The sequence below is a fragment of the Salvelinus sp. IW2-2015 genome, unplaced genomic scaffold (genome assembly GCF_002910315.2).
Source record: "Salvelinus sp. IW2-2015 unplaced genomic scaffold, ASM291031v2 Un_scaffold2748, whole genome shotgun sequence".
Taxonomy (NCBI): domain Eukaryota; kingdom Metazoa; phylum Chordata; class Actinopteri; order Salmoniformes; family Salmonidae; genus Salvelinus; species Salvelinus sp. IW2-2015.
The window spans coordinates 44,703-56,335 of record NW_019944051.1 but is presented as its reverse complement, the minus strand read 5'-3'; the positions used below and the strand labels follow the sequence as shown (position 1 = coordinate 56,335).

Genomic DNA, 11,633 nt, shown 5'->3' with positions numbered 1-11,633 from the left:
GACTTTTATTTTGAAAGTTTCTTAAATTCCCTAACACGGAAGTACTTTATTTTTTAGTGTTGCTGACGACAAGCTGGTGACTCCTGGTTACAGGGCGGCAGCTTCGATCGCACATGGCAGACTACAAAAGAGTTGTGTTTCAGATCGCAAAGCCGCTCACAAATATATTCAGAACACACTATGCAGCCGGTCTGTATACATAAGTGTTGTGTGCAGCCTGTCCGAGTGGTGAGATGCCTTTGGATATACGGCGTAAAAAACAACATTATTTTATTGGGTTAGGCTGAAAGGCTGTAAAGTTGAGCATCCCACTGCGACTGTTCTAGATGACTGTTGGGAATATACAAGTAGACAAGGCAGTGGTTTTGGTTGGACAGTTGGAAAAACTTGCCGATGAGAGTGGTTGGAGGAAGTTGGAGGTTGGCCCTTCCGTGGTGATTAAGGTCTGTTCCTCCATGGTTATAGTTAGTTAACTCGTAGATTTAGCAAAAGCAGAGTGGGTAGCCACTTTGTCGATGTGCACAAGAGTAACTAACTAGGCACTTTTGCTAGCCTTGCCTGCTGGGTTCTTCTAGATTTAGCGAACTAACGTTAACTCAATCTAGTCAAGTAGCCAACAAACATTCAACACTGAAACTAAAAAGTTGATTTCCTTGCTCAAGTATGGGGATGTGCTTACCGTGCCTTGGTGGACCTGGAAACGACTTGTCCACCTCACCAGATCGAGTAAGTAACTTGTTACAGTAGCTAGGTTCATTATTAGCTTGGTTGCTGCCGGTAACTAGCGAGCTACACTTTATATATATTGCCAGCAGTGTATATACACACACACACACACAATTGTCTATGTTTCAGGTCAACATCGTAAACCAATTGTACATACATTTGGATTCCAAAATGAAACAATGTAACATAAAACAGCATAACCAATAAACACAAACAATAAGAATTATACGTTCCCATTCAGATCTCTGCTCTTCATTTCTCATTACTTAAATTTTTTTTCTTCTCCTCATTAATTTCATTAACATTATTATTTAATTTTCCTCACACTCAACATGTTCTGCTTCCTTCCCAGGAGACAAGGAGACGTGAGCTGGCAGAGGCCGCTGAGAAGAGACAGAAAGAGGTATGACTATTTTGGACAAGTTTTTATGACAACCATATATGGTAGGCTCACACTGGTACAGCAAAGGGCTGGTTTCCCGGACACAGATTAAGCCTAGTCCAGGATTGAAAAGCATTTTTCATTGTGATTCACTGTTAAACTATTATTTTTTGTTGTTGTCCAGGACTAGGATTAATTTGTGTCCAGGAAACTAGCCCTATATAGCCTACACATGGTGGTCCTGTGTGGCTCAGTTGGATTAGGGTGTGGTGAGGTTGTGGGGTCAGTTCCCACAGGGATCCTGTACACCACTGTACCATGAGTCATTTAGCTGGGATGAGTGTCTTCTAAGTGGCGTACTGTAGACAACCACTGAACAGTCAGTAGAGCTGGGCGATACGGACAGAAATCCATATTGTGATAAATTGCCTGAATTTATGCGTTAAAGTTTATAATATTTAATGTGCACCATTTGTACAAAAAATAAAAAATCCTTTAAACTACTACTACTAGTTGTATGGTGGTAGCCATCTATTGTTCCATGAACAATCAGTCATATTAGAAAACATTTAATTTCAAAACACGTTTCTCTAGTATAGGCTACTTATCGTAATGAACGATATCTGCCAAAATGCCTGTGATAAGGGATCGGTATGGTTTATGGTCCCAGCTCTACCAGTTCTACTCAGCAGCCAGCCACTCTCCCAGTCTTGTTATTCGTATAGCATAGAAGAGCTTACTGAGACAGAGTGGAGTCTGCTGGGAGAAGAGAGAAGGCATCTCATTACCTATCCCTTTTTACACTATCGTGTTAACTGACCGAAAACCCCTACTGCGCTGGCTCCAATCCCTTCCCAGCACGGTTCCAGCAGCAGATGTACAGATGTAGGATCTTAATGTGATCACCCTGTTGCAGGAGAACTGTCCAGGACATTTAAAACTTGCAGTATATTTGAGATTTAAAAAGTCTTCTGAACTTTTTAATTTTCCTCTGTGAAATTTCAGACCTGATTTTTCCCTTACGAAAAATGTATCAACTCCTACAAAAAAAATTATATTGAATTATAATACACATAATAATTCACATTTCCTGTTGCTGCATGATTATGTTCAGGCTGTAGCAAACTGTCTCAAATGAAGATCCTACATCTGTACGGTAGATGTGCCGTGTAACCAGGTCGGCACACTGCAGCTCGGCTTGATTCGGCTCCGTAGTGTGAAAAGGTTAGCCGAATATAACGAGTCTTGAACCAAGAAATCCAATCTAGAAATTCAATCTATGGTGTTTTGTACCCTTTGTTGCAAGGCTACTAAAGTCTCTTCAATCATAATGTTTAGTAGCTCCTCATAAGACTGGTGGGTATTTTTCTTTTTACTGTTATACAGAAATTCTTCAGTCAAAGCCAATTGTATCCAACCCATAAAACATGTCGTCCTACTAAAGCATCGAGGTGAGTATGAAGACCGTGTTCTTAGCTCCATGTTTTGACTCGGCTGGTATTTCCTCCCAACACCCACACGACCCACCTCTCACTTCTGGTGCTGCAACACTTTGTCATTCTGTCTTAACTTTATTTTAAACGTTCCTTACCCTGGTTCCAGGTCAGTTTGTGCTGTCCAATGGTTACTGTCACCCCGTTGACCACAGGAGTTGGCAAGACGGCACAAACTGACCTGGGACCAGGCTATAACTTACGCTTTTCCCCGACACAACAACACTATATACTGGAACTTAATGCCTCTAACAGATCTGGGACCAGGCCTCTTGCCACATTGGAGGTCATATAATCCAGCATGTGTCAAACAGCTGGCAACTGGGTTCCCACTAGATAGCACAGCCACAAAGTCAAAATTGGCTAAATTGTAAAATTCACGAAAGGGAAAAAAATCTAATTTTTGTTGTCTTAATTTAAGGTAAGGCATAAGGTTAGCAGTGTGGTTATGGTTAGGTTTAAAATATTTTAAGAAGATAAATTGTAGAAATACGTGGTGTTTATGACTTTGTGGCTGTGGTAACTAGTGACGACCTGGCAACAGCTATCTGTCTGCATGAACTGTACTGAATGTCTCTCAGGAAGTCTGACAACTGGCTGCCCTGCCCAATGGCGAGCACTATCCTCTTTCAGGAAGCTCAGTTTGATTTGCAACCCTTCTGTGTCTAGCGTTTAACCGTACAAATATAATTACGTTCAACATAATATTTCTAGTCAGATCATGACATGCACATGTAGGCCTGTATTCTAGTAAAACTCTTGTCTGTAAATTCTCTCAATTATGCGAGACCCATTTCTGAAAAGGTCAATAAAGTGAACTGAAGACGATGAATTAACTCGTTTCAACTGAACACATGATAAGAGACGTTAGACTTGTAACAGTGTAGTCAACACTATGGGCCCTTGTCTAAAGTAGTGCACTATATAGGGAATAGGGTTCTATAGGATCCTGGTCTAAAGTAGTGCACTATATAGGGAATAGGGTTCTATAGGGCTCTGGTCTAAAGTTGTGCACTATATAGGGAATAGGGTTCTGGTCTAAAGTAGTGCACTATATAGGGAATAGGGCTCTGGTCTAAAGTAGTGCACTATATAGGGAATAGTGTTCTGGTCTAAAGTAGTGCACTATATAGGGAATAGGGTTCTATAGGATCTGGTCTAAAAGTAGTACACTATATAGGGAATAGGGTTCTATAGGGCTCTGGTCTAAAGTAGTACACTATATAGGGAATAGGCTCTGTCTAAAGTAGTGCACTATATAGGAATAGGGCTCTGGTCTAAAGTAGTGCACTATATAGGAATAGGGTTCTATAGGATCCTGGTCTAAAGTAACTGCACTATATATATCAAATGTATTTATTATAGCCCTTCGTACATCAGCTGATATCTCAAAGTGCTGTACAGAAACCCAGCCTAAACCCAAACAGCAAGCAATGCAGGTGTAGAAGCACGGTGGCTAGGAAAAACTCCCTAGAAAGGCCAAAACCTAGGAAGAAAGCTAGAGAGGAACCAGGCTATGAGGGTGGGCCAGTCCCTCTCTGGCTGTGCCGGGTGGAGATTATAACAGAACATGGCCAAGATGTTCAAATGTTCATAAATGACCAGCATGGTCAAATAATAATAATCACAGTAGTTGTCGATGGTTGCAGCAAGTCAGCACCTCAGGAGTAAATGTCAGTTGGCTTTTCATAGCCGATCATTAAGAGTATCTCTACCGCTCCTGCTGTCTCTAAAGAGTTGAAACAAGCAGGTCTGGGACAGGTAGCACGTCCGGTGAACAGGTCAGGGTTCCATAGCGCAGGCAGAACAGTTGAAACTGGAGCAGTAGCACGGCCAGGTGGACTGGGGACAAAACAAGGAGTCATCATGCCAGGTAGTCCTGAGGCATGGTCCTAGGGCTCAGGTCCTCCGAGAGAGAGAATTAGAGAGAGCATACTTAAATTCACACAGGACAACTGGATAAGACAGGAGAAGTACTCCAAATATAACAAACTGACCCTAGCCCCTGACACACAAACTACTGCAGCATAAATACTGGAGGCTGAGACAGGAGGGGTCAGGAGACACTGTGGCCCCATATCGATGATACCCCCGGACAGGGCAAACAGGAAGGATATAACCCCCACCCACTTTGCAAAGCACAGCCCCCACACCATAGAGGGATATCTTCAACCACCAACTACCATCCTGAGACAAGGCGAGTATAGCCCACAAAGATCTCCGCCACACACAAACCAAGGGGGGGCGCCAACCCAGACAGGAAGATCACATCACATATATAGGGTTCTATAGGATCCTGGTCTAAAGTAGTGCACTATATAGGGAATAGGGTTCTATAGGGCTCTGGTCTAAAGTAGTGCACTATATAGGGTTCTATAGGGCTCTGGTCTAAAGTAGTGCACTATATAGGGTTCTATAGGGCTCTGGTCTAAAGTAGTGCACTATATAGGGAATAGAGTGCCAGTGGGGACAGAGCCGTGTGTCTGTAGCTGCCATTCTGACCTCTCCATCTCCTCTTAGACAACCTACAGGGGTGTCAAAAACCCCCAAGCAGTTGAGAGAAATAAAAAGAATAAGGAGATGGAGAAACAAGAGATGAGACCGTCTCTGCCTGGAGGAGGGCTGAAGGTTAGTCCTCATATTTTCAACACAGATTATGTCATGTCACAGTCTGCCTGCAACTTCAGGAGGTAAGTCTCTTAACGAATCAGCACACCTTTGAGAAAGGCAAGACAGCCTAACCTTGTATTCTTTGCTGACTTATAGATAAAAAATAAAATGAATTAATCATATAGGTCATTTGTTTTGAGCTAGAATAGTTAAATGATGTAGCCCAAAACATAAAGGCGTTGTAATGTCTCCGACTACATGAATGACTGAATCTGGTTTATTTATGCCACATATCGCCCACTTGTTGTTCGAATGTTTCCTGTTTCTCTCAACAGGTCATTTATTTGTCTACGAGTATGCTTTTCCCCCTTTTTGAGGAGATGCGTGAGCTGTGTCTATTCCATCCTTTAATACCATGTTTTCTTCTGTTTTGTAGTGGCAGGTAGGCTAAAGATAGACATGGAGAGATCCTGGAAGTCTCAATGTAGACTGAGGTTCAGCTAACAACATGAAGAGTGTTGGTACCAGTTGACTTGAAAAGGCTTTTTTTGAGTGTCGGCCCTTCTACTAGATTTTTATTTTTAAATGCAAGCTTTTTTTTTAGAGGCGATTGTGTGTCTGCATCTCTCAACTTCGTAGGATAGTTTGCCAGGCTTCGACGCTGGTATAAAAAAAAGTTTAAAAAAAAGATTCTGCTGCCCAATGTTGGCCGTGTGAATCACAGGACATGCCTCCCTTAATGCCAAGATATACAAGAGAATATGCAAGCCAGCCAATGGAGCTTTGGAACAGACAGGGTGGCGTAGCTATGAATAGAATATAAACACTCAGAGGAAATATGCTCTCACACTACATCTATAAACTGTACCAGGCACCTTGTAGTGCACTCTCTCTCTTTGTGTTCTCTTTGTCCTCTCGCCTTTCTTTCTCTCAGCCATTTCAACTTTGCCAGCTTTAACACCATGGCGCTTACTACTTTTGCAATTGTTTCAGACATTTTGAACTTTGAGGAATATTCTCATTCTTGTGATCTATTTACTGTATAGTATATTTTCCTTCTAAAATTATTTTATGCAACAAAGTCCTTTTTAATGTTCAAAATAGGCCTAGATGATTCAAATGACATTTTCTATTGTAGATCAGTGTGAAAAGAACTACATTTCCCATAGCTACTGATGAACCACATGTGAACGTTTTAGAGTTCACGCACCAGCACTATTCAGTTGACTTTTCACTTTAGTGTTTGATTTTCATATGTCTGTGCAATAAGTTATTTGCTACACGTTGTATTGGTTTGTAATGGTTTATATCGGTTTGTAATGTATGAAGAAAATGCTATATTTTAAATGAGGTAAGAAGTTTGAGTTGTGAAAGCCTGATGAAAAAGTGTTTTTTATGCATGAATATTTGTTTGTTTTTTCTCATTTCAACCTGTACAGTAATATTGTTGTCATGACAATGTTCCAGGAATTATGTTAATCCAAACATACACCGGTGTCACATAATGTTCTTTCTTGGGTATGCAGTCTGTTGTCACGATGGTAATAGGACTACCGTTATTCACCAGGTTTCGGTCAATTCCATTTCAGTTCAGGAAGTACACTGAAATTACAATTATCTGCAATGCTTTTCAATGAGGAACATTTTTGGGGGATTTACTTTCTCAATTGAAATGGAATTGACCCCAACCCTGTCATCCACTGGGGCGTACCTGTCCACAATGATAACTCTGCAGATCTCAGAAGGAAATGGGAAGAGAGCCTGAACGAGCAGGTGTTATTGTGCACTTGGAAGTATTGAATTTATACCTGCCTTGCTTTTTATACTTGAGGTTTTCTTCCTATACCCACCTAGTGCTTCAAGGGCTCTCGCCACTGAGGGGCATGAAGTCGCGCCAATGTCATTTTGTTGAAATAAAGTTGTCAGATGACTGTTTTTGACCTTTTCTGTGGGTTTTTGGTAAAAATGGATCAGTTGCATTGCATCCATCTTGGAACATACTGTGCCAATTGTGCACCGCCTTATGGGACTCCCGATCACGGCCAGTTGTGATACAGCCATGGATCGAACTAGGGTCTGTAGTGATGCCTCTAGTACTGAGGTGCAGTGCCTTAGACCGCTGCGCATAACAATGTGTTTATAAATAATGTAAAATAATAAACAATTTGTCACATACACTGGAAAGGTGCAGTTTACAGGGTCAGCCATAGTGGAGCAAATTAGGGTTATAAGTGCCTTGCGCAAGGGCACATTAACAGATTATTCACTTTGTCGGCTCGGGTATTCAAACCGTCAACCTTTCGGTTACTGGCCCAACACTCTAACCACTAGGCTACCTGCCACCCTTTTGTGTGTCCATCATAATCAGAGTTAATTGGTCACGTACACAGATATATATAAAAAGATGCTTGTTTCTTGCTCCAACAGTGCAGTAATACACATATTAACCAAAAAGTAATAGAAAGATAAAGAAATATCAGAACGAGAAATGTCATAGTCCGGAATATACAGTGTGTGTACACTACTTGTCAATTTTTAGAACACCTACTCATTCAAGGGTTTTTCTTTATTTGTACTATTTCTACTGGCCTCTTTCTAGAGGAAAAATTAAGGAAGAGGCAACTCGAATGAACTTTGTTCCGTGTTTATTAGAATTTTACATTGTAAAAAGTGACACTTATTTTTCATGCCACGAGAGGTACCAGATCCGGCCAAATAGGGTCCGGAACGAAACAGTCCAAACGTAGAGGTGCCGGATCTTGTTCCCTACAGGATTCGGCTCAAATTAAGCACTTGAACTTGTGTTCCTCCACCTTTCCTTAGCTCTGTTGTGGATTGTGTTTCTGTACGCCAATGGAAAGTCGACAAAACAAAGAGCAAACCAGCCTATGTATTGAATACATGGAATTGGATTGGGATGGTACTGATGAATGAATCACGCACACAATCTGCTTATTTTTMAAATATTTTTTTGAAATCAGGTATCAAATTRGATTTGTAATATTGTTTGGTGAAATATGGTTAAAATSAGAGTCATTTCCCATAATTCTGTACCTTTGGATAGTTGCACTTCCAATTTTGATCATCATGATTTTAGTGACTGCAAAGAAAATGTATAGATCTACTGGGATTTTTAAAATACAAAACTAACTTCCTGTTTTGTCCGCTTGGACACAAGAGACAAGTATAGTCGCGTTAATCTTTTTGTTGTTGCAAGCAGTCGTGTTCTTTTGATGAATGTATTTATGTTTTAAAAAGACAACTACATTTTGAAAATCKATTTCCTGTTTTGCAACAGCTCTGTAGGTCTTATGGYCGCTGTTTTGAAACTCYACAACCTTGTTCCAAAAAAACTAGTAGGTAAAGACAGTTGTTTCCTGATTGAAATAGTACAAGAGTACACCATGAGGGACTCGTTTCGCTACCAGCAGGTTGCGGGAGGACCACAGTGAGTCCTTCAGACACGTGAGGGTGGGCCAGAGCTTGGTGGAGGCCTTCGGCCCACCCCATAACAGCACGAGCTGGGGCGTTAGGTCTTCCCCTGCTGGCAGACATGAGATCAGGGCCTGTTTTCTTCCACAGGTCCCTGGCGGGTCTCCCAGAGAACATATATTTTCTTATGGAAAAGTTTTATTGTTGCATTTTCTTTGAAAACAGCTCATATATATTTTTGTACATCATTTTATACACATAAAAACGGCATTAAATCATCAAAAACTATTTGAATTTGTTTTGATTAAATGGGTCACTGACCACTATCTATGACATCATAGAACAGAACTTGCTCAAACCCAATACTCATCATGATTCTAATAAAAGAACCACTCGGTTCTTCGTCTGCTTTTCTTTACAACGGCAGGGGGTGCACCGTTCCTGGAGGTACTGCAATACCAGGTCGATGCGTGGAGTGGACGGAGCAAGCCCCTATTCCATCTCCCTATTCCAAAATCAATTTAATATATGGTCCCCAGATAGGGACGTATCAGATATTAAACTGATAAGAACAGATTTTTTTTTTTTTTTTGGAAAAAGATTTTTTATTTTCATTTCTCATTAAATACAATTACAAAATCAGTGCATTACATTACATCGATTCATAAAAACAGTATCCAAAAGTAGTGTAACAATATAACAATAGCAAAACTACTCAATAAAGTGCTGTTCTGCAGACCAACCAGTATTATTACATTCAAGTTTAACTTGCCTCTAACAATCTCAAAAACAATACAAAGAATTCTAAAATACAAACATATACATATACCAAAGTGAATTCTGAATAAACCTCAGTGTATACAAATATGTACAAAGGCTTAGCCTACATTTCAATTGGCTCTAAAAACATTTACAGTGAAGGGTAAATCCCTTTCCATTTCTGTTTCACAGATACAATGCCCCACTTATCTATTTCGAATTCTATTCTTTTCCAAATGTCCTGTTTTATAAATTCAACTAATCCCGTCGGTGACCACTTGAGGGTGTCATTGACCGCACCACATCTGGCCTCCAAAGTTTGGTCTTGATAAGGGACACCAGAGTCACTAATGCTAATAATTGCACCCTTTCCACATTTTTTAGTTCAAGTTTGGCTACCCCTTCATAATCAATGTTTTTAAAATCTCAAAAAATTGTTTTAATTTTTCTCCAAACTAATTTGGCAAAGGAACATTCCCATAGAACATGGGGAATTGTTTCAATTGCAAAACAATTGTCCCTGGGACAAAATTTATTCAGGGTCAAATTATGATCATATAATGTTGATCGGACTGGAAGACGTCTGTGTAAAACAAGCCAATTAAAATCTTTCAGTCTGTTGTCTAAACCTTTTAATTGTGTCCGTAGCCAGGTGGAAGGCGATATTGGTAATCTGTCTCTAGGACTACAATTTTCTATAATTTTCGCGTATAGCAATCTGTGGTTGATTACGTTTCTTTTACTTTGCAGACAGGGGTTTTCTTTGCCCATTCCACTATTTTCTAAAATGTAATGGGACAATTTCAGCTTTTGGCTTACTATTATCCCATTCCACCATGAACCTTAACGGTACTGACAGCCAGAATTTGATTAAAATGTGACATTTGTTACAGTCGACGACAAAGACAACAAACATTTGAATAAAACAACGCATCTAGCTTGAGAGGAATATGAGGAAATCCCTTCCACCAGCCTCTATAGGCTGGTACATCCGATCTCTACGATGTACTCATATCCCCCCAAAAGAAATTAAACAGTGCCCGTATGAAAGTTTTTCTGAGAGACACCGGCATGGAAACACATAGGCAAGGTGAAGAAATGAAGGCAGATAAGAACAGGATTTTTTTTTTTTTTTTGGAAAAAGATTTTTTATTTTCATTTCTCATTAAAATACAATTACAAAATCAGTGCATACATTACATCGATTCATAAAAACAGTATCCAAAAGTAGTGTAACAATATAACAATAGCAAAACTACTCAATAAAGTGCTGTTCTTGCAGAACCTGACCAGTATTATTACATTCAAGTTTAACATGTCTCTAACAATCTCCAAAAATCAATACAAAGAATTCTATAAATACAAACATATACATATACCAAAGTGAATTCTGAATAAACCTCAGTGTATACAAATATGTACAAAGGCTTAGCCTACATTTCAATTGGCTCTAAAAACATTTACAGTGAAGGGGAATCCCTTTCCATTTCTGTTTCACAGATACAATGCCCCACTTATCTATTTCGAATTCTATTCTTTTCCAAATGTCCTGTTTTATAAATTCAACTAATCCCGTCGGTGACCACTTGAGGGTGTCATTGACCGCACCACACTGGCCTCCCAAAGTTTGGTCTGATAAGGGACACCAGAGTCACTAATGCTAATAATTGCACCCTTTCCACATTTTTAGTTCAAGTTTGGCTACCCCTTCATAATCAATGTTTTTTAAAATCTCAAAAAAAATTGTAATTTTTCTCCAAACTAATTTGGCAAAGGAACATTCCCATAGAACATGGGAATTGTTTCAATTGCAAAACAATTGTCCCTGGACAAAATTTATTCAGGGTCAAATTATGATCATATAATGTTGATCGGACTGGAAGACGTCTGTGTAAAACAAGCCAATTAAAATCTTTCAGTCTGTTGTCAAAACTTTAATTGTGTCCGTAGCCAGTGGAAGGCGATATTGGTAATCTGTCTCTAGGACTACAATTTCTATTAATTTCGCGTTATAGCAATCTGTGGTTGATTACATTTCTTTTACTTTGCAGACAGGGGTTTCTTTGCCCATTCCACTATTTCTTAAAATGTAATGAACAATTTCAGCTTTGTGCTTACTATTACCCATTCCACCATGAACCTTAACGGTACTGACAGCCAGAATTGATTAAAATGTGACATTTGTGTACAGTCGACGACAAAGACAACAAACATTTGAATAAAACAACGCA

General features: G+C 39.7%; 1 protein-coding gene and 1 pseudogene across 1 annotated transcript; one reads left to right on the top strand and one right to left on the bottom strand.

The window, feature by feature from the left end:
• Positions 1 to 449: 449 nt before the first annotated feature.
• Positions 450 to 7,146, top strand: LOC112074663 (small VCP/p97-interacting protein-like). Its single transcript, XM_070440616.1, has 4 exons — positions 450 to 737; positions 1,078 to 1,129; positions 5,122 to 5,229; positions 5,648 to 7,146. Exons 1-4 carry the CDS (start codon positions 664 to 666, stop codon positions 5,660 to 5,662), a joined length of 249 nt encoding a protein of 82 aa, XP_070296717.1. The 5' UTR covers positions 450 to 663; the 3' UTR covers positions 5,663 to 7,146.
• A 1,922-nt stretch (positions 7,147 to 9,068) lies between these two features.
• LOC112074666 (U2 spliceosomal RNA) lies at positions 9,069 to 9,247 on the bottom strand (annotated as a pseudogene).
• Between the last annotated feature and the right edge of the window lie 2,386 nt (positions 9,248 to 11,633).

What these genes read in the sequence shown, in the direction of transcription:
- LOC112074663 (XM_070440616.1), top strand. Translation starts at nt 664, where the DNA reads ATGGGGATGTGCTTACCGTGCCTTGGTGGACCTGGAAACGACTTGTCC. An exon ending in CCAGATCGAGTAAGTAACTT is followed by an intron (nt 738 to 1,077) that starts GTTACAGTAGCT and finishes GCTTCCTTCCCA; the next exon opens with GGAGACAAGGAGACGTGAGC. An exon ending in CTGAGAAGAGACAGAAAGAG is followed by an intron (nt 1,130 to 5,121) that starts GTATGACTATTT and finishes ATCTCCTCTTAG; the next exon opens with ACAACCTACAGGGGTGTCAA.